The 24198-nt window shown below is 37.4% G+C and overlaps 1 protein-coding gene across 1 annotated transcript in view; it reads right to left on the reverse strand.

The window, feature by feature from the left end:
- Positions 1-24198, reverse strand: part of CA10 (carbonic anhydrase 10) — a 112551-nt gene that overhangs the window by 66316 nt on the left and 22037 nt on the right. Inside the window, exon 2 of the mRNA XM_039362293.1 lies at positions 5043-5228. Within this exon, the coding sequence (XP_039218227.1) occupies positions 5043-5228 (186 nt within the window). The remainder of the gene's footprint in view (positions 1-5042; positions 5229-24198) is intronic.

Below are 24198 nucleotides of genomic sequence, written 5' to 3' on the forward strand. Positions count from 1 at the left end.
TCATCGGCTAAAGGTTGACTCAGCCTTCCATCCTTCCAAGGTCAGTAAAATGAGGAGCCAGATTGTTGGGGGCAATAAACTGCTTAGAGAGGGCTACAAATAACTATGAAGTGGTATATAAGTCTAAGTGCTATTGCTATTGCTGCAGTATTAGTTTTAGCTTTGTTAGTGGTAGTAGCTGAATGCATTCCAAATGATAAAGTTATTTCTTTGGCATTGTCTATCAAGCACGTGGCATGTCGTTTGAGAATGTGGAGGATAAGAGAAAGTTATGGACCTGCGACAGGCAAGAACTTACTGATAAATACCAAGACTGGAAGATTGCATCTTGCATTCATCTTTTATGCATTCTGTCAATTGTGTGATTATTTTACACATGAGTAGCTCCCATATGGGATGCTATATAAACGAAACCATCCATATAAAAGAGTTTGAACATCACAATCTTCAGCAGTTCACTGCTAAAGCTTACAACTCATAATCATCATTCCTCAAGAGATCATTGATGTATTTATATGCATTCTAATGCTGTGTCATAACTCAAGTAGGAAAGTTCTAGAGCTTGAGATTTGGAGTGGATGCTCCATTCACCCATAGTATCCAACCAAACTACTTATTTATTTATTTGTAAAAGATTTGTATGGCCATCTGTCAGAGCACAACTCTGGAATCTCAGAGCAACTATAAAGCTATAAAAATCATAGAACTGTAAAGCAGAAACTAAAAATCATCCTTCTAGGAGGCCTCAATAGTGAAGCTTCTGCTAACCAATACAATTCTGATGACTCCATAGCATCATCTCCATAGGGGAGCAGGATCTCCATAGGGAGATGATGCCTTCATATTGTAGAGCAGTGTTTCTTGGCAGCTTGAAAACATTGGCTGGGAAATTCTGGGAACTGAGGTCCATATATCTTCAAGTTACCAAGGATGAGAAACACTGCTCCAGTGTTCCCTCCAAGGCACTATTCTGAAATTCCATAGAAGAAGATGGGCAGATGATGTGAAGGTAATCTGTCTATTTACACATATGGACTCTTTACCTGGAGGCTGAAGGATCCAAGCAGTGCATCCTGCCAGTTTTGGTATTGAGGAGCTAAAATTTGGTAATCACTGATGATCACTGATGATCTTTCCAGGAAGGAAAGATGATGATCAATAAGAATGCTGTTTTCCAGATAGGAAAAGGGGTAAATGTATGGATAATAGTCGAAGGGGAATGCAGACAATCAGGAAAGTACCAGTGGTAAGTTTCAAGGTACAGCCATAAAGATAAAGAGCTCTGAACATCATTCAAAAATGTCCTTTGTGTAACAGGTATACAAAATTTCCGAAGTATAAGAAGAATCTAAAATCTGGGGGGAAGAGGGCAGATAGAGGCTGGAATGCTGTGAGCTATTTAGTAGCAAAGCCTTATGTGTTGATGACAGGCGGGTGACCTGTTTGACTGAGATGACCTACTCTAGGGTGTGATGGATAGGATTTTACAGGTTTGAAATTCTAGACAGTCATTGGTCTGTGACAATGGTAAAAAGGTCCTGCTCGGATGGGGGTTGGATCAGTTCTGAAAAGTCTACCCAGTGATCTGAGCTTTCTTGTAACCAAACTATTTTGTTAAATGTAGTTATGCCCATATCTTTCCTTCAAAACAAACATGTTATGTTCTCTAAAATTACAAATTCTATAGCAATAACTGTAGTTGTGATCTCCAATTACATCCATGTAAAATGAAATATGGTATTGTTTTACTCCAGATTCTTGTTTTTTTCTAGGCTAATACTGGTTTTCTAATTATTGTCAATTATTGGTTATTTTATAAAATTCATTCCAATATTTTTTCTCTCTCACTTTTAAAAAGAAAAATGCACAGATCTGTCCACTTATCACAATATTAAAAGCTGGTACATCAGTGTCAGGAGTCCAAGACATGAATAATGCCATTAAAAAACCACTCCTGACTTTACTATGTCAGCTACTGAACTTTGGAATGTAAGGAAAACGATCACCATCAATTATAATAACATCCTTTGACAAGGCTGCAATTAATTTTTTTTGTTTTTTAAAAAAGTATAAGTTTTGTTCCATGATGCCAAAAGAAATGGCAGGCATTAATTGACTTATCACCAGGCAGTGATAAATGGGACTGAATGTAAAGTAGTTATTCATCTTTAGTTGAATAAACAGTTTTGTTGCTACAATCTCTCCTGTGTTATGGAAAGAATAACAATAGGATATTCCAGGAACCTTTTATAAATATTTGCAATAGGATGTGTTAAAGAGTAATACATCATGATGCAGCATTTACATAAAAGAAATGCCAATCTAAAGTTCTATAAAACATATATTTATACTGAGAATATTAAAAGTGAAATATAAAGTATAAAAGCTAAAAAAGTAGGACTGAGTCTTAACATCAGGAAAATAAAGATAATGACAACAGCTGCAGATGGATGTGAGATGTTTATAATTAACAAGGACAAAATTGAATTAGTTCGAGAATGTATCTTCCTTGGATCAAAAATTGTTCACAGTGGCAGTTTTACTCCTGAAATTGAACACAGGATAACCTTACAATGGTTAACATGAAAAAGATCTGGAAAAACAGAGATACTGATATAAATACAAAAAGCAGACTAGTTAGAGCAACAGTCTTCCCTAAAATGATATATGGATGTGAGAATTGGACAATAAGAATGGCTGATTGAAGAAGAATTGACGCCTTTGAACTGTGATGCTGGCATAAATTATGGCATGTACCATGGACAGCCAGAACAACTAATAGAAAGTGCTGAATTGTATAAAGCTAGAAAAATCACTAGAAGTCAAAATCACAACATTACATCTGATTTACTTCAACCATGTCATATGTGCAAATTCATTAGGGAACTCAATGACCCTAGGAATGGTTATTGGAACAAGAAAAAGGGGCAAGCAAAGAACACACTGGCTTGGTAACATCAAAATTGATTCAAAGATGAACAACTTAAAGAAGCTGTGCTTGACAGGGTAGCATGGAGAGCACTTGCCTATATTGCCAAAAGTCAGACACAACTGAACGGTTAAAACAACAACAAAAGAACAAACTCTTGCCCTTTTCCTCAGCCTGAGAGATCATGCAGTTCTAATGACTTGTCTTTTCAGTTATGGATACAGTATGAACTTTAATTTCCAATGCAGATTAAGAGTTTTCAAAAAGTTCTAAAAGTTTCCTCAGCATGTACTCAGAAATATCTGTAAATTATCTCTCAGTTCAGTGAGGAACTGCATTCTGCCACACAAGCCTATCCAGGCTTTAAGATCAGTAGGCATGGCCATTTCCTTGCTCCAGCAACAATCAAAGATATGTTTGGAAGCCCTAATCAGATAGGGCTTTCTTGGTCTCAGGTGTTCTAGCAACAAACAAACATATTTTTATTTGGATATCAGTTTGGTACTTTCTGCTAATTGCATATGGGTTATATCTTTTAATTGATATATTTTAATGATATTTTAATTGTGTGTTGACACTTTAAACTGCAATACACTATGCATTCTACTGAATTATAAAATGTGCCTAACCATTGTTAAGTAGAATAACAATTATGAAGCAATTCTTTTGATTTTCCACCAATATCTGATATGTAAAACCATCTTTCTAAAGGTTCTGGAAATACACTCAGTTTAATTGTCTAGACTTTGGTTGCATTTATACACTGCATTAAATTATGGCTATTGCTTTGGCATAGTGCATTATGGAAACCTAGCTGCTGGGGTTTTAAAATTTATGTTTTTTTTTAACTTAGCATGTTGTGCAAATTCAGCCATGTGGTTTATTCAATAAATTGTGGTTAAATAAATAATGATTAACCGTGAGATCAGTTTCAGTGTGTGCTCTTGTTATTATGACCTTCCGCTTCCTGTTTTTAAAATTCTTCCTGTTGATCCAAATAAAACATTTACCTTTCCCTGGCAATTTGTTTTATGGCCTCTCCCTCAGATTTTTTCTATCTTATGCCCTGATTCTTCTTCTTCTTCTTTTTAAAGACATGCCGTTTTATTTCTCACAGTTTCTGGATAACATTTGAAACTCAAGACAGGACTGCTCTCCTGTCTTCAAGCTCTGATTTCCTATTCATTAAATGACCTGGACTGCATCCAAAATGGAAAATTTCATTTTGAGTACAAATCCAATTCCTTTCTCTGTGGCTTGGACAAGAAATATTCCTACTTCATTTCATTTCATTTTATTTGCGAAGTAACGCTGGAAAATCTATAGGGAAACCCATCAAATGCATGAGCACTGCAAGATTTCTTTTAATAGGTTCCTGGACTTTCTGAAAGCTGCCTAAAATTGCACGAGCTCTACTTTTGGCTCCCTGCTTCAGTGATTTTCAAATGCCGACTCTCAAAAAATATTTCTAAAACAGCTTGTTTATCAAATAACTCCTAGAATCTGTGATTTACTAAATGCACAGATTTAATTTATGTTCTGTAGTCTGCAGAAATGATATATGGTCCTCAGCCAATGAGGAGGAACAGTAATGCCTAACATAGGCCTGTAAGTATGTACTGTATTTTATTTTATTTTATTTTATTTATGAAATTGCAAGGAATGTATTAGTAGTGGAAGAAAAAGCAGTCTTAAAAGCTTCCCTGCCAAACCACCATTATTTAATTTCTTACTGAACAAGTTTTCATAAATATTTTGGTTAGTGGATCTCACTTTGAAAACAACTACGATATTGCAACAAAGCTATCATTCTATCTCTGTACTATTGTTTCACAGGGTTCAAAACAGATCACCCCCCCCCCGCCAGTAATGCAAATTCATTCTCCTAAATTTTATGCAAAATAAAGTACACAGATTAAGCAAATGAACTCAGCTATGCCTGGTGTAGTCCAGCTGCAGAATGTTCGTTTTCTAACTGCAGAGTTAAGGATTTGCCTTTCGTGAAGTGCAGGATTGCAAACCGTTTCTGAAAGCAATAATATAAACAAGTCTCCTCTCATGGGTATCCTTATAGTTTAACTCCCCCCTCCAAACTTTAAATGCATTGACATACCTCCCCAGAAAAAGCTTGTCCATTCAACAGATGCTCTGATCCCTGGCTATCTTCACTGCCGAAGTGTAACCGTATTTCTTCTAGTCGGTGACTGTATGTCATCGGCCCTCCGGAGATGTTCACCAAATGTTCTTTATCCAGGCGTAGAGAAACATGTCTCCCTGTATTATACATTGTTCCACTGACCTAAACAAAACAGAATACAAAGGATGATACAAAGCATTTTAAAAAAAAAGTTGGGGAAAATTAACCATCTTTTAAAACAGTGTTTCTCAGCCATGGCAACTTAAAGATGTGTGGACTTCAGCTCTCAGAATAATTGTGGAAGTTGAAGTCTACATATCTTTAAGTTGTCAAGTCCACACATCTTAAAGTTATCAAGGTTGAGAAACATTATTTTAAAGGCATCTTTTTTTCTTCTTGGAACATTGCGTTATACATCAAATTATTTTAATATACACATATCTCATGTAAAATATGCAAGATACCTGCGCACATTAGCTAAGAGTGTATGGGGAACACAATAAATCAGATGTATTTGCCTCTAAATAAATAAGAATGTGAAAGCATTCCTTAGCTCAGAATGAAATAATTGCTTCATTATCAAATTTGGGGCCCCAGAAAAGAATATTTGCATGAAAATATAAATTATTTACATTATATTTAAACATTTTTAAAAAAAACCAATTAATTTATTCATGCTAAAAATGTCACATAACTTGGAAGACATAAGGATCCCCAAAATAGGAAATAGCACTATTTTTTGGACTTTTAACATTTCTGGATGAAAAATGTTATGCCCACTATGATTGTTTCAACATGATTAATTGGATTGTTTTTGTCCATATAGTATTACCTTAAGACATTATGACCCTACCACTGAATGATAGCTCATGCCGTGAAAGAGAATAGGGTTAGGTCTGAATACATGACCTGTGAATGATCACAGCTGCTGAATTTTGTAGTAGGGTCATTGAATGTCATTCTGCTAGAACAGCTGAGTAAGTTGCAGTATAAAAACCCAGTATGCAGTATAAAAACCCATCCAAATCATACAGCAAAACAGAAGTCGAGTAGTAAGTAAAAGACATTTTACTTTTTATTAGTTTCATTTCAAAAGAAGATGATGCTGATGGTGGAGAGTCAAAGTAACAAGACAAAATATATATGTCTTTATGCAGTGGTGGGATTCAAATATGTGAACAACTGATTCTCTGTGTGAATGTCATTTCCAGAAGTCCATTCTGGGCCTGGGCAACAAAAAATTAGCTGCTGAAGTGGTGTGAACCAGCTGAATCCCACCACTATCTTTACAGTATGTAGTCAAGAATGTAAAACTATACATAAAAAACTTAGTATTCAATTATAATACAAATCACTATAGAATCAGCAAATAAAACGTTTTAAAAGGAAATTCTGTTACTGATGGCATTACAAAAATGGAAGATAGAGGATACAATCTAGAAAGCTTCCAACACAAGCATTACCAGAATGATTAGGAAGCATCCCAATGTATGTATGCACAACTTTCATTCACTTTCCAGAAACACATGTAAGATATTTGATTTCAAGATGGACTGTCCATCATTGCCCATGTCTTTTTTTCCCCAATGCCTTTCAGTCATTTTATTTATTTATTTATTTGTTTGTTTATTTATTAAATTTCTATGCTCCCCCATCTCACCGAGACGATGATAGGCAGTTTACTGCCATTCAGTAAAATATATGATATGACACTTCCGGTGAAGATGGTCAACTAAACGATACACCCAGGGAAAGAGCTGTCACTTTTTCAACTTACCAACAAAAGGAACTGGCATTCCTTTAGTTCAGTGGTTCTCAACCTGTGGGTCGGGACCCCATTTGGGGTCGAATGACCATTTCATGGGGGTTGCCAAACCACGCTGTCCGTCATTTTTTTTCCTTTTCCCTAGCTGTCCTACTCCCTCTTATTGGTGGCCACACCTACTTGGGGGTCACCACAACATGGGGAACTGTATTATGGGGTCACGGGATTAGAAAGGTTGAGAACCACTGCTTTAGTTTATCTGACTCTCCTGGGTTAGAGAAAGTCCTAAAATCCTCCCACAAGAGTCTCCATACTGCAATGGTCTGCAAGTGGCTTCAGGAGCTGTGCTTCAAAGCACCCTGCATGCTGACAGGGACCTGCAATCATTTTGTTGTTGAAGAAGCAACCTTTTTGGAATTTATTTTTCAAACTGACAGTAAGTTGTGTCTTTCATTTCTTAATCGCTTTTTAATCTTTATTAAGCTAAAAGAGGATCTCTTTAGTCATAGCCTGTTATTCTTTTTTGAAGATCTGTACCATTTTGGGGATTTCTTCATTGTTAAACAACAAGGAAGAAGGCTGCTAAGGCCAGCTAAAATAAGGAAGTGTGGAGTATCTGTTTTTAAAAAAATTGATGGAGAAATATAAGGGTAGAAAGATGTGGTTCTAGATTTTTATCTTTAGTTATTTGTAGCTTGGTCTGCTTTGCTGTGGGTGGCTAAAACTTTCTGATTTTTATGATACCTGATTGACTTACAAAAAAGTTACTCTTTCACTAAAGAGGGAGTTAAGAAAATGAAGGAGCAAACTATTAGAAATGTATTTGAAAAATCCTTAAATAAAATCCAACAGTTTATAGACTAGCTATGCTCCAAGGATGTTAAAAAAAACCTTACTCAAACTACTGCAATATGTGTAGAAAGTTACCAAATCACCAAGGCAATTTCATAAGTAACTGACAATGTAGAAGAGTCAATTGCAATTTTGGAATATAAACTGCATATCAATATTTATGATTTATGATTTAAATATAAACCTTCCAACACAATTAAAAAAGAGTTCCAAGAAAATCTGCAACTTTCAAAAGGACAAGTATGGGACTTTTTCTTCATGGACATTAACAAAGTTGAGAAATCCTTGAGAAGTTTAAAAGAGATGGTTTTAACTACTTGATAAACATTCTAGAAAAGAAAAAAGATTTTATTTCATGAAGATAAGTTGGAAGGAATGACTTAATGAGTCAATTGGCATTAGGATGAATTCTTATCATTCTGATATTTGTAATTGAAAGTAAGTTTTAATGTAAAGCGTATCTGAAAATACATTTTTCCTTCATATATAATGCTTAAGTAATTCTTAAACCTTGTAAAATATTACTGAAAGTGTATTTGAAAGTATCTATATTAAGGGAAAGTCAATGAAAAAGATGTATTAGTTTAAAGAAAAGTTTAGAGTTTTAAAAAGAATGTATACAAGAAGAAAATTTTTATTTTATAAGGTTAACTTGGAGTGATTTAAATTCAATGAGTTAATTTGAGTTAGTTGGAACTTTATTGGTCTAACTCAGTGATTCTCAACCTTTCTAATGCCGTGACCCCATAATACAGTTCCCCATGTTGTGGCGACCCCCAAGTGGGTGTGGCCACCAATAAGAGGGAGTAGGACAGCTAGGGAAAAGGGAAAAAAATGGCGGACAGCATGGTTTGGTGACCCCTGTGAAATGGTCATTCGACCCCAAATGGGGTCCCGACCCACAGGTTGAGAATCACTGGTCTAACTGAAAGTGAACTTTAAAGTATATATGTTAAGAGGAAGTTAAAAAAAGATGCATTAGAACTTTTTGATCTTAGAAATGTTTTTAAAGCAAAGTTTCTTCTTCTTCTTCTTGTGCCATATCCGTTATCGGACGTTGGTGATCCTGTTTTTATCAACAGCCGCATGAAAAAGTGCTGCTGAGTTTTGTCAAAACCAGTCCCTTAGATTTTGAAGCCATGATGTTTTTCTTCTGCCTGGACTTTGTTTGCCTTCAATCTTTCCTTGGAGGATTAAATGTATGCTGTATGAAGTTTAGTGTTTTAAAATAGATGAAAAAATATTTTTTTCCTTTGAGATTAAAGAATCTGAAAGAATACAGTGAATTTTGTTAATATAAATGGTGATTATAATTTATAAAGATTATTAAGTGCAAATAGAAATATATATTATTTCCACAGCAAGGAAGAAAAAGCAGGAATAGTTAAACTGATTGCTCTATTCAAAGAGGAGAATATATTTAATTATGCTTTTTATTTGGAAATCACTTCTGGATTTTGTGCTTGTGATAAAAAATATATACGAAACTTTGACTTTGGTTTTGCTGATTAGATAGATTTGTTGTTATAGGAATGGCTAGTGTATACTAATGTGTAAAAGTAAAAAGTTGAGGCTGCAATCTTGTTATTTTGTACTTTGCTAAAAAGAGTTGGAAGTCAACACTTTTTTCTTTTTTCCCTTGTACCCCATATTTTCTTTCTCCCTCTTTTTTTTTCTTTCCCCTAATTTTCTATTTCTATTTTCCTTTATATTTCATACTTGGATAAAACAATAAAAGTTGGGGAGGGGAGAAATAAAAAAATAAAATATATAATATAAAACATTTAAAACCATAAGACCATAAATTGTGGACTCTAAGTGACTGCCTCGACCAGTCCTTGCATTTTTTTTCTGTATTACGTTTGTTATCATTAACCCTCACGTCCTTCTAGAATCTAGACCAGGGTGTCAAACTCACCACGTCACATGACGTGTCGCGACGTATCGCAACTTTTCCCCCATTGCCAGAGCTGGGGTGGGTGTAGTTTCAGCAAGATGCATCTGGCCCATAGGCTGGCTGTTTGACACCCCTGATCTAGATCATCTGCAGCAAGCAGTTGGGGGGTTATCTTGCCATGGTTCTACTATCGAAGCAGGGAGTTTCAGTTGATGGTGATGGAGAGTGATTTTATTATTTATTCGTGTCAGAAGCATCACAGTTAAAATAAGGCATACCATATGACAGTGATGGCGAATCTTTTAGAGACCCAGTGCCCAAACTGCAACCCAAAACCCACTTATTTATCACCGGGTGCCGGGTAGGCATGGCCACAGTGGTCCTGGTAGACTGGGTGGGTGGGGCCAGGGCGGCGGGGGCCAGTCCCTGGCCATCTCCGGGGCACAGCATGCGTGCCCACAGAGAGGGCTCTGAATGCTGCCTTTGGCATGCGTGCCACAGGTTCGCCACCACTGCCATATGACATAAAATTTAAAATATAAAATACCAGATTATTTGCCTTTTATAATCATTTTATTACCATGGGGGACATGAAAGGAGCCTCCATGAAGACTGTATGATATTAATATATTTGGGTGTCTCCTGAACAACAGCTTATAGCTGGATAATCCTTTCAGTCCAGAAGCATCCAAAGTGTAATGAGGTGATCATTTCCACTTGTGACTCTATGGAGAGTGATTGAGACCCTGAAAGTTCCAATCTGGGGAATTTTCCAGAGTTCAGTCCTCGCCCTCATGTTATTTAACATCTACGTAAACTTTAGTGAGAGACTGCTCATTGGTTTGCAGTGAAGTGCCATCAGTATGTTGATGCTACCCGGTCATGTACTGTATCGCAATCATAAACCAAGCTGAGGATTCATACTGCCCTAAAACAGTTTGTGATTTAAATATAAATTAGGACTTCCTGGATTCTTGCCAAAATAGCAGGTGGAAACCATAGCCAAAGGAGGCCTTGCCCAGATTGAACTGGTGTTCCAGTTACCTCAAACAAGATATTCAGGCAACGGGAACTCTGATCTTCATCTGGTAGGACTATTCTACATGGCCTTCTTTTAGAGAAGATGCAGAATTTGCAGTTGGTGCAAAATGCAGAGGCAAGATTGCTGACAGGGCAACCTCATCATTGTAGAATAACATGGGTTTTGAATTGGCTCTGTTGGTTACTTTTAGGCTTCAGACTGAATTCAATTACTGATTGTTATCTTCAAAGCCATTTATAGCCTAGTACTACATGTAAGTACTACAGGTAAGTTCTACCACACAACAGGCAGTATCTTATCTTAATCCACTACTTACCTGGTAGAGATTTCTCCAGAGGATCCCTCCCTGTCAGATACACAGACTATAGATCAGGCAACAAGCCTAGTCAGGACTAAGGCCCACTTCATGAAAGAGCAAAATAAAACTGTACTATTTCAACCAGCTATTGGCCCTTAGTGGGCAACCATTATAGGCAACCACTTTATAGAGTCTGTCTGTAAGAATTGGAATATCCTACAGGTATTGTTAATAAATAATAAAGTACTTTTAAAATAGCAACTAGGTGGCTTTCAGGTTATGCTGTAAAGCTAGACCCCAGACATCTGCCTTCAAATCCCCCCAGGATGGCATTGTGTTGAGTTTAAGCCAAATGTCTACCATTCTTGAAAATTGTCTCATAAAGCTACTCACTTCTGTGACTTGAGGCTTAGAAGTGGATAATGGCCACGCATGCATGCACACATGCACTCTCTCCCACACACACCACTCACTTAGTAAAAAGCTTGTTACTAAATTACTTTGAATCTCATTTTTCAGCATTTCTCTGGGGAAAAAAAACTTAGGCGGAATAGATACAGAACATTAGATTAAGATAATTTATATTAATCAGAGGAAAGTCTACCAACAGTATGCTTTGCTAGGCTTTAATTTGCAAGGAACGCCTTGCCAATTATATATTATACTTTATAGTTCACTGGCGTCATAATAATTAGCACTGGTGCAGTGTAATTTGATCAGTAATAAGTAATTCCTGTGCTTAAAGGTCTTATTTTGTTGCTTATTTCCTTGTAAAAAAATGTTACGCTATTGAGATTTTTGTAGGAGAAGTTAAGAACAGCCAGAAAGAATTCTGATTCATTAATCTGACAGAGGGGTTTTATGGTCTCTTTTTAATTTCAAATCAGAATGAAAAAAGTTTCTATTTGTCACATAAAGTCATTTATTAATAACCAAAGGGAAAAAAATACCTTCACAATGAGTAGAACAATTTTTCATTTGCCCTCTGCTTTACTATCTTGATGTTAATGCATACAGTAAATAAAAATCAGTTTGACTTTAAGCATTATTTAAGGCAGTGGTTTTCAACCTGTGGGTTGGGACCCCATTTGGGGTCGAACAACCATTTCACGGGTGTCGCCAAACAACGCCGTCTGCCTTTTTCCCCCCCTTTTCCTTAGCTGTGCTACTCCCTTTTATTCTATTGGCTTTTGAAAGCCAATAGAATAGACTCTCTTGAATAGAGTCTAATTCTATTGGCTTTCAAAAGCCAATAGGAATTGTCCAGGCTGTCTCTGCCCTGCTGAGCCCGCCAAAAGTCCCATTCTGCAAACGGTGCTGCACCAGTTGAGTAGTCCTCGACTTACGACTGGTTGAGTAGTCCTCAACTTACGACTGGTTGGGGGTCGTGGCATTAAAAAGGTTGAGAACCACTGATTTAAGGTTTGCTTTACTCTGTTGATAGCAGTATTCAGGGTTTTGAGAAAGGGTCTCTGTGTGTATGTGTGTGTGTGTGTGTACAAATACACTTGCACATAAGAGAAGGATGGCAGTTAACTATTACAGACTGGTTTAATCCAGTGATAAGAGAACTTTTTAAATGAACTTTTACACTTCTGTTTCATTCCAATATTAAAAACCCCACCCCTAGGTATTATAATGAAGGAAACATGTTACATGGTAAATATATTATAGTATAACAAAGTTTATGTACAAGTACTAAATTTGTGAGTTTGCACTGCTCAGTGAATGATTTTTTGTTATACTTTTTTCTTGTTTTAACAAAATATAAAAGATATGTAGAAAGAATTCTCAACTGTCCCCTTTCATCAAGAGATCAAGAGGGTACCCTTTGCTCCTGCTCAGAAATAAAGAGCTTTTAAACACCTTCCCTGACTTAGTGTGTCTTTTGGCTATTGCACACCAGATTCAATGGATCAACCAGGCTTTCTGGCCAACACTGTATACAGGAATGAGAAGCCACGTGCCCCATACTGGATATGTTACTGCTTTCAAAGAGAAACAAGGAATAAAAGAACTGGTTGGAAAGTAATTTTGTTGATTTGCTTTTTTAAAATGACACATGTTCCTGAATATTCTGTTTGGCACTGAATATATTTGCAATATAATGAAAATCCATTTTCAGACTCTGCTGGATGCAAATCTGAAATTAGAGAAACCCTGTTTTCTCTCTTTAAGGTAAAATAGTGACTGATGACTGATTTCTAACATAAATCTAATAATTCTTTACAGATAACACAGGGGAGTGAGCCACAGGACTAGCTACACTTCAGGGAATTTAACAAGTAAAATTCTAAAGAAACCACACAGGATCTCCTCTGGGAGTCCTTTGCCATTTTAACAGCAGCTGATTCCATGTGCCTATTTTATCTGCCCTCAAGAGCTGAAATCAATGTCTCAGAATCCAAATCAACCACACAGCCAACCAGACAACAATGACCCTCAACCATCCCATGCAAACCCCTTCCCCCCACCAGCAGTTCACCTTCCAATGACCCTGACCTAATGTAATCTCCCTATCACAAGACCCATCACAAGCCTCTTACTGATGACTCACACCTGACCCATCACATGACCCTCACTTGACACACGCACACCTGAAGCCCTTACAAACAGATGAACACTGATACTGACATCCTCTACACTCCACTGAAGATGTTACCTAGCCTAGTAATGAAGTGTTCGGAAACCAACCCACAAGCTTGGAGAACCTTCACCCTCATCAATGTCTCACTATTGCTTTGATCTTCCTTGGCATGGAGTATCTGGAAGACATGTCAATAAACTGTATTCAAAATTCATTTTTTCTGGCTCTGTTTTGGACCCCTGTACCTGGCAGTAACTTAAGTCTCATAGTTCGGGCAATGTATTCCAGCCACTTCCACTAGTCTTTGCTGAATTCAGTCATACTCATAATGAAAACATTTCAGTGTAAACTTGTATGAAAGTAGAGGATCTTCTTGGTCAAGACTCACAGAAACAATGCATTGTGCAGAGGCTTCAGAATACCCAACACTGGTGGTTCCCCTTCTTTTGTCTGGTCTATCAATGTCTGGCTTTCAAATAAATGTAACTAAGTATTTGAAGCTGAATAATATAAACATCTCAAGATTCAAAAAAATTATTAATATCTGTTCATAGAAAAATTAAAGTATAGCAGTCCTTTGCTCTCCCTCCCCCCCCCTTGCTAGGAAGAGTCAAAAGATGAAGTGAAGGCAGAGAATATGATGAGATGACAACTCTCTTCTCTTTTGAGAAGGATTTCTGGCCAATGAAGAGAAGGTGGAGAGGCTAGAAGAGCAGTTGTTAGATGCCAGGCCGTCACATTAAAATGATAATTATGGGTATGTGTTTAAGTGTGTGTATAATAAATTTGACACTTGTATGGAAGGTTCTTTGAGCTATGCTCCCACTGTTTCAAGTAGATAGAGCAGTGATCTCCAATCTTTGTGGCTTGGCGGCCCATCTGGGGGGAGAGGGGAACCAGGCTGTGCAAGGGATGGGCTGGCCCATGCGCATGTGGCTCCATTCACACAAGAGAGAAGAGAAGCCTTTGGGGCATGGTTTCGTGCTCCTTCTGGCTTCTCCACACCAATTTTTTTAAATAAAGGAATGGAAGGCCTGAAGCAGTGCGAGATCACTCCCCCAAAGCTTTTCGTTCAATTGCAAAAGCTTTTGGTGTGGAGAAGCTTTTGGGGGCGTGGTCTCATGCTCCTTCAGATTCACCAAGGTTGCCCGATGCTCCAAAAGTAGATTGGGTGTCCTGCACAGGCAGCTTTGGTGAGTAAGTGAAGCTGAGCAGGGTGTGCTCGTCCCACTCAGCCTCTGCTCTCACTGCTCTGCTTTTGAAGCATAGGAAGCAGGTGGCTTGGTGACCCAGCTGGGGGGGGGGAAAGAGGGGAACTGGGGCATGTGAGCGGCGGGTTGGCACACATGTGCGTGCAGCTCCATTCATGCAAAAGAGAAGCCTTTGGTGCACTGCTTATGCAAATGGCGCTGCTCACATGCACTGGCCTAGACAAATTCGCCTGGCCTGATACCGAATAGGCCATGGCCTGGGGGTTGGGGACCCCTGAGATAGGAAAGGTTAAACTATAGTTATTCTCTCACTTACTTGGTTATGTCTGGCTATTGTAATGCATTTTAATGGAGCTGGTTTTTTAGATTACTGGAAATTAATTCCAGAAATTAATTCCATGCAATTAAAATGCTACCTTGCTACTACTGATGGTGGAATTTCAAAAGAATTTGTCTATTTTGGAATAGGAAAGCAAGCCTCACTGAAAAGTCAGATGCTTGGTATCTTTTTTTCTGCTTATGATTCTAATCTCGGACCAATTTAAAGGTCTCACACACACCAGTACTGGCATAGCCTATCCTTTACATTGGTGCAGCCTTGAGCTAAATAAGAACTGAAATCCATAGAGTTCAAAAATAAGAGTGATGCTTTATTATTTTTCTCCCAGTAACTGCTCCTACATACTTTTTATTTTAATCTACAATTTCTATCACAACAGAACCAATTAATGTCATTCAGAAGCTCACTTTTTTTTTTAAAAAAAGGCACATTTTTCAGATTATATTTCCCTGGCATGTAATATAGATCAGCGCATGTAAATAGATAATAGCTATATAAATATATGTAGGCCGAAAAATTCCCTATGTTAAACTGTTCCAGAGGTAGAAAAACCTTTAATAATTAATTTGCATACCTGTCCAAAGCATTACAGTCCAATCTCAGGATGACTAAAGAAATGCTCCAAAATGCTTTTAGAAAAGAACAGATTAATTTCTCATCAAAGTCAATAACCATGCTAGCTCATCTCTTGCATGGTTTTGCATAGTAAGTCAGCATTGATTGCAACAAATTCTAAGCATTAGATGAGATCATTTGTAATATATAATAATATGTTCTCTCCATTTATAAAGCTGAGGTTGGTATCCTATTTGACCCTACAGGTAGACAAATCAATTACCTACTGTAAATACCCTCAGAAAACTAATTCTGAGGTAGGCAGGCAAGCTCACAGATAGAACGTCTCATAAACTATGCTAGAAATGTGTGGATTAAGATGAATTGGATCTGTTTTACTGTCCATATGATTCAGGCATGGTTCGCAACTCTCTGAAGTTTCTATAGTGAAAATCCACAGTTTGTAAAATGTCAGACTTTGGAATTAAACCTTATTTTTAAATATATATTTGATAAATAAAATTTTCTGTTTCTGAATCAAGAATCATTAACAGTATTGGGCATTTAATGCCATTCTCCATTAAAGTACAGGAATTTTTGTACTGGAATGTTTATAAATCTGTTCTAGCTCTATATCCCTAGTATGCATGCCTAGATAACAATTCCATTAGAAATCAAATATATTGGCAGATCCTGGTAGACAAAATGCAAAGCTTATTCATTTCAGAGGCTGTTTCTAGCAGCAGGTAGCTATGTGCATCAAGGAAGTAGATCCTGAAAACAGCACCTTTCCTTTCCTGATATGCCTTCCTGCTCTAAACCTGGTTTCCTGGACTATGGGTACTGCAATGTAATAGTACACATCCCAGGAGACAGTGTAGCCAAACAGCTAAATTTAGTTTAGCAAAGGGAAAGAGAATCAAAATTTAGGATTGTGAGCATGCTATGTTTCATGCTGTTAAGTAATAAAGAATTAAGTTTTACTTCCCCTGGGATTCATGTTAAGAACCCTCTAAGAAAGAACTGAAAACATGCATTTTATAAATATCAGTGAATTATATTCTTTAGCTTTTTGGGGGGGGGGAAGGAAGACACTCCAAATCCTTGTGTTCTCCCCTTATTAGCTTTCAGAATTAATTTTTAAGTGGGATAAACAGCATGAGCATAGCATTAAAATGTGGTACACCACACCAGATTTAAATCGAAGAGCACAACCCAAACAAAGGTCCTCTCTTTGGGGTCCACCATTAAGCACAAAGATTTGGAATCTGGTTGACTTAGTTTAACTGTTCCAACATAAATGTTTAAGTATACATGTCTGCTGGCACTACAACTTCCTGAAACAAGGGTAGCATCAATTATTAAACCTAAAAATGAACCTAGACAGAATAATTGTGCACAAGAATTCATATGTATTATTATGGGATATTATTATGATTGGTCATACAGCCAGCCAGACGTTTAGTTTGGATTTAACATTTTTGTCCACCCATTGAGTCTTTCCCAAGAACCTGGCATAGGCAGTTGTTGTTTGATGTATTGTCACAGAATGTAAGCTGTTCCAAGTGAAGCTGCCTTTTGCAACTGACTGATGGTGATTTTGGCAATGCTGATGGTGTTCAAGTAGTGGCTCCAGATGTTTTGGCTCCAAAGTGCTGCTCATTATTATTGCTATTATAGAATATATATAATAATCAGACAAATACTGATTCCATATACAGAATCAGTAAGCTAAATTCTTCTGAAAATTACATTTATTTTCAAGTATACTGCATGCTGTGCTGCAATAAATCCAGCAGAGAGCACTGTAAGAACATTTCATAATTAAATACATACTGTGCTTACTTCTTTGCACCAAGAAGGGACGAAATAAATAAATATCTGGGGTAAATGATCCTACCATAATATGTGACTTCAAGATGCAAAGGTAGAAATTGCAGCAATCTCAACAGCAAATTACTTGAACACCTGAGGGTCATCTGATAAATGATATGTCTAGTGCAGATTGTTTTCTGCCAAAAATACAATTTTCTTTTTAAACACTGGGTTTGGCTTAAAAAGTGAATGGAGGAGGTATTGATAATGGGCCACTTATTGGGTAAAAGCTGCCATATAATAGTTTCGAAGAAGACAAACAGCAGCAGGATCAAAATAAGTTTCAATGTTTGATTTTTCAAAAGATTGAGAGTCAGAAAAAGGCTGAAGAAAGGATCAATTTCTTTTGAGGGAGAAAAATGGAAGAATAAAAGTATCCTTTCATCTCAGTGAGATGGAAGGATTTGAAAATAAAATGCTGATAAGGAGATGATAAATAATTCCCATGTAATGGATTTTAATTCCATAAACGTGATGGGACTCTACAAGAACCCTGATTGTACTCTGAAAGTAAAAAAAAAAATATGATTGTAAGTCTTCTCTGCTACTGCTAAACCCAATTGACACTGGGTTCCTATTAAACTATGAGATACCTACAGAAAATCTATCAAAAAATATTACTGAATTCAATATGCCAATTTCTATTATCAGAATAAGAGGCTTCAATGATGCATATACCATTCTATGATGGGGGGGGGAGAAAAAGAAAGAATCTGATTCCTAATGGGGTACATAGCTTTGTACTACTCACAAGATACTTATCTTGCACAATCCCCCCCCCCCGGGTGGGATTTATATTCCACATGCTGTCTTTCAGGGACAATATAGTAATCCTCAACTTACAACAGTTCATTTAGTGACTGTTCAAAGTTACAACGACACTGAAAAAGGGACTTAAGACCGTTTTTCACACTTATGACCATTGCAGCATCCCCATGATCATATGATCAAAATTCAGATGCTTGGCAACTGATTCATATTTATGATGGTCGTAGTGTCCCGGGGTCATGTGATCACCTTTTGTGACCTTCCGACAAAGTCAATGGGGAAGCCAGGTTCACTTAACAACCATGTTACTAACTTAACCACTGCAATGGTTCACTTTGCAACATGGCAAGAAAAGTCGTAAAATGAGGCAAACTCACTTAACTTAAGAGCCGAGGTGGCACAGCAGTTAGAGTGCAGTACTGCAGGCCACTTTAGCTGACTGTGTTCAGCAGGTCAGCGGTTCAAATCTCACCGGCTCAAGGTTGACTCAGCCTTCCATCCTTCCGGGTAGGTAAAATGAGGACCCAGATTGTTGGGGGCAATGTAAATATATATATATATATATATATATATATATATATATATATATATATATTAGGTCTTTGGTTGTTCGGGTTTTCTCCCGCGTAAAATTGGAAGTGTCTTGGCAACGTTTCGACGAAGTCACATTCGTCATCTTCAGGCTGGTGTTTTTAGCTTCTTGCTTTGAGCAGCAATGTGTGGTTTTAGCTGTTTCTTCCTTTTAACTGCCAGTGGGGTATGAACTGATTGGGTGGGAGCTTGGCTGTGTTCTGATTGGGTGGAGGTGTGTTCTGAATGGTTAGGGGCTTGGCTGTGCTCTGATTGGCTGGGGGAGTGTTCTGTTTGGTTGTGCTCAGGTTAGTCTGAGTTGCAGAGGGGTTTAAGATTTTGGGGTTAGGGATCGTTTGTCAATAAACCCCTCTGCAACTCAGACTAACCTGAGCACAACCAAACAGAACACTCCCCCAGCCATCAAGCACAGCCAAGCCCCTAACCATTCAGAACACACCTCCACCCAATCAGAACACAGCCAAGCTCCCATCCACTCAGTTCATACCCTCACTGGCAGTTAAAAGGAAGAAACAGCTAAAACCACACATTGCTGCTCAAAGCAAGAAGCTAAAAACACCAGCCTGAAGATGACGAATGTGACTTCGTCGAAACGTTGCCAAGACACTTCCAATTTTACGCGGGAGAAAACCCGAACAACCAAAGACCTACATACAAACACCCGCGACAACCTCAGAAAACATATATATATATATATATATATATATATATATATATATATATATATATATATATATATATATATATATTTAAGAAATTTAAAAACATGAACCCTGGGAATATTCATGGTGAGAAATAAAATGATCACCAGGGTAATAAAAATATAAAATTTAATAGAAATGTAAAAAGCGCCTAGCTTTCGCCGTCACCTGCCGGCATCCTCAGGGCTAGTGCGCCAGGGAGTGGGAAAGTCACTTTTATAGGTGCAACAGAGCCTGCGCACGACTCCTCGATCTCGTCATCGGGCCTAATTAAAAGGAACAGAAAGGAACAGACCAACCGTGCACAGTCATCCCAATTAGGCCCGATGACGAGATCGAGGAGTCATGCGCAGGCTCTGTTGCACCTATAAAAGTGACTTTCCCACTCCCTGGTGCACTAGCCCTGAGGATGCCGGCAGGTGACGGCGAAAGCTAGGCGCTTTTTACATTTCTATTAAATTTTATATTTTTATTACCCTGGTGATCATTTTATTTCTCACTATATATATATATATCTATATCTCTCTCTCTATATATATATATACACATTGCTTACTGGTGTACACCACTTAGAGTGCTTGCACTTAAAGCGGTATATAAGTTTCATAAATAAATAAATAAATAAACAAACAAATGTTTCACTTAGTAACATAAATTTTGGACTCAATTGTGGTTGTAATTCGAGGACTACCTATATACTACTAATGTCTTGGTAGTCAAATGGCATTCTGCTGTCTCTTGTGTCATAATATTGAGAAAATACACTATTGATGACCGAGTCTCTAGACAAGTAACTACTCTTTCTTCCCTTTCTCCCTCCCTTCCCAGTTTCAGCTTCAGGAATCCCCAGCTTGAAAAAACTAAATATTGGACACTGCAGAATATTCAAATATTTTGTTGTACACTAGCCTACATAGCTAGACAGTGCTATTTATTAGTCACTATCAAAGAAAAACAGGAAGATAGACAGTGGCTTCAAATATATTATTCTGGAATTCAAAGCAGGTACTGCCAGACAAATTCAAGTACCTGATTGTGTCATCTGCATTCCTTTCCAAATTACCTTTGGCTCTTACTAACTAATTCCTGTATAATAAATATAGATCAACAATATAATTCATGAATGGTATATTATACAGACAGCACATTTTTAAAAAAACTTTACAGATTCTGGCTTGTAGAAATTTTATGTGATGCCAGTTCAGAAGGCACAATGATTTTTAGATTTTGCTGAAAAAGAATCATAGTAGCTACCCACTGTGGGTGACCAAATGATTGCATCCATGTCCATCCTGTGAAACAGCATCTCCCATAGATCTGGATGACCCCATCCTCCTTAGTCCTTTGTGGGGCTCTGAAAAGGCAGGTAGGTAAGCACTTTTGGTGACATGCCTTTTATTTTGGGGATAATTATTTAACTGTGGTGTCATGGGTTTATATTGCTAGGATGGTTTTAATTTTTGCCTGCCACCCAAAAACACTGCTGAGATGGGTGACTCTGTAAATTGAATGAATACATACATACATACATACATATATACATACATACATCTTTGTATTCAAAAATCTGATCAATCTATTAGATCAGACATGTCAAACTTGTGACATCATGTGATGTCGTGTGACGTATTGGAGCTTTTTCCCCATTGCTGGCAATGAGATGGGCGCGGTTTCATCATGAGGCGTCCAGCCCGGGGGCTGGCAGTTTGACACCCCTGTATTAGATAGAGGTGAAGAGGGAAACAACTATCAATTGTTATATGTTGCAATCACAGGATATCACACTAAAAAGTAACAGTAATATTTTTCTCCAAATTATCTTCTCCTAATCATAACACCTGCATTCACTGTCTTTCTTATGTCATATCATAACAATAAGTATATCCCATACAGCAAAAATTATGTTTGCTGTGGAATCTGGGAGTTGTAGTCTTCATATATCTGGAAGGTACTAGGTTGGGGAAGGCTATCAAATAGTCTCAATGGAAATTCTTAACATAGGGGTGCTGGTGTAAAAAGAAGTATTTGAGAACCAAGCTCCTTTTAGATTTAGTCAGGCAGTGCAGCTTGTTGGAATAATGAATTGGTGGAATAGTGTATCACCAGTTAAGGTTTTGAAATTTAAGTTTAAATATATTTAAACTTTGTATAGTTTACATGTTGAGATTAAGGACAGGTTCACATATTACAGTAATCTAACTAGTAGGTTACCTGAACATGGTTTTACCATGGCCAAAATGTCTTTAATCTTAGATTAAAGTTGCTAAAATAACACATATTGGAAAAAAGATACTACAATGAGGCAATTTAAAATCAAATCACAATGTATTCAGAATAAGATTGTAGTTATGATGCATAAGTTGGCTGTGAAATATGCAAGAAATGGAAGGGACTATAGCAGTGTTTCTCAACCTTGACAATTTTAAGGCATGTGGACTTCAACTCCCAGAATTCCACAGCCAGCATTGCTGGCTGTGGAATTCTGGGAGTTGAAGTCCACATGCCTTAAAATTGTCAAGGTTGAGAAACACTGGACTATAAGCTTCCTTTCTTCTGTCCTTATTTCACTTTTAAATAATCTAAAATATGCTACATTCTAAAGTTGACCAAACTGGGCACCTTAAGCAGTAATGATAAACCTAGATAAATTTACATCAATTGATAACAAATGACTGTGGTGGTAAATTGAAGCCTAGGTATTAAGAAAATATAATATATATTAACTTTGGATGGTCTTATCAAAAATAAGGCCCAAATCATCCTACTGGCAGCAGTTCAACGTGGACTAGATTAGTCTTGGTCCCCATCTCAGCAAAGCAATTCTCAAATTCTTATTTATTATTTTATTTATTAGATTTTTATTCTATTCCTTATTACTTTATAAGTAACCTAAGGGGGCAAACATACCTAATCCTCCTTCTATTTGTCCCACAAGAACCCTGTGAGATGGGTTGGACGGAGAAAGAGCAACTAGCCCAAGATCACCTGGCTTCCTGCTTGATGCAGGAGTAGAACTCAACAGTCTTGTGGTTTTTAGGCCAGCACCTTAATCACTACACCAAACTGGCTTTTCCAGACTCATCAAATGTTAAATAGATGTGTGTGTGTGTGTGTGTGTGTGTGTGTGTGTGTGCATGCACATATGTGATTCTTTCTCTCTCTCTCCCTCTCCCTCCCTTTCTCTCTCTCTCTCTCTCTCTGTGTGTGTGTGTGTGTGTGTGTGTGTATGAGACTGATATTAAAAAAATATGTGAAGAGATAAATCTGCATTTTAAATAACTTGAAATTTGACCTCAATAAACCCAACTCTGGATTAAAGCCATCTTTTTTTTTTTTTTTGCAGTGCTTTAAATAAATATTTCCCATTCTCCACAGCATAACAGCAGCAGGATTATTTGGGCTTTTTTTCAACTCTTGCTCTTTCCACCCTTCTGCCTCCTCCCATTCCTTTACTTGGATAAACTCAGACTAACAAAAAAGTAGGATAAAATAAATACATTCTCTCCCCTTTACTGCTCATGCTTTTTAATAAATGTAGAGCTCAACAGCAGTCTACCTTTTAAATGAGACTGTGAGAAGAATGTCTAAATTTCAAACTTTTTTTTTTTTAATGCCATTTCAAGAACACCAGAGCTGGCAGAAACAGAACCTTGGAGAGCACTTTCATGCTTAGCTTGCTGAAAGGGGAGCTTAAACTCCCATAAAACACCCTTTGAAAAAAATGCAAATCAGTTTTCTAAGGTTTTTTTATATAAGTCAAGTGCAAAGAATATAATGTGACCTGATTTTATTCATAATTCCTTTGGGAGAGAAGATATCTGACAGGCATATACACTTTTCTACTACCAAAAATAAGTATATATTGCCCTCTTTTACATTATTTGTGCTGTACCCATCCTGGAAAGTCCAACATATTTCCAAGCACTTCTGAATGGAGGGTTTTGTGAGTAATAGAACCTGGATTTTTTTGGGGGGGGCAGCTGCTAACAGGGCTACATCATTCCTGTTGGAGCAATGCCTCTGCTTCATGATTTTTCTGAATTTAGAGGGGACATTAAGTTGATATTTGAGGAGCCACAAAGCTAGGTCAGTAAACTTGAAAGTCCACAGCTCTGTCAAGGCCATCTTTGGTAGCATGATATAAAACAGGCATTTTGCATCATTTTGCAGTTTATTGTTTAGATCAGAGGTCTAAACTTGGCAATTTTAAGACTTATGGACTTCAACTCCCAGAATTCCCATGCTAGCTGGGGAATTCTGGGAGTTGAAGTCCACAAGTCTTAAAATTGCCAAGTTTAGATGTCCCTGGTTTAAATCAACACATGTCTTCAGAACTGAACCATACATGATATATAGGCGATGTTCACTTGGCATCACCCCCAGAACACTAAAAAACACCAAAGTGGTTTGTGTGTGTGTTTGTGTTTTGGGTTTGTCCACTATTACTAATAGTTTATCTTTTTGTTTGCTGACTTTCCTGAAATTCCTCTCATCCCCTTGAAGGATCAGCTAAACCCCATGTTAACTTTCCAATAGGCTGAAGCTATTCAGCGAGTTAACTGAATTGCCTATTTACTTTCCACCTTCTTCTATCACAACTAGTTTCTCATTTATAATAGAGACAGATATCTCCAGCCCTGCTTTAAAGCA

The sequence above is a fragment of the Crotalus tigris genome, unplaced genomic scaffold, assembly GCF_016545835.1.
Source record: "Crotalus tigris isolate CLP2741 ecotype Arizona unplaced genomic scaffold, ASM1654583v1 scf7180000019416.255986, whole genome shotgun sequence".
NCBI lineage: Eukaryota > Metazoa > Chordata > Lepidosauria > Squamata > Viperidae > Crotalus > Crotalus tigris.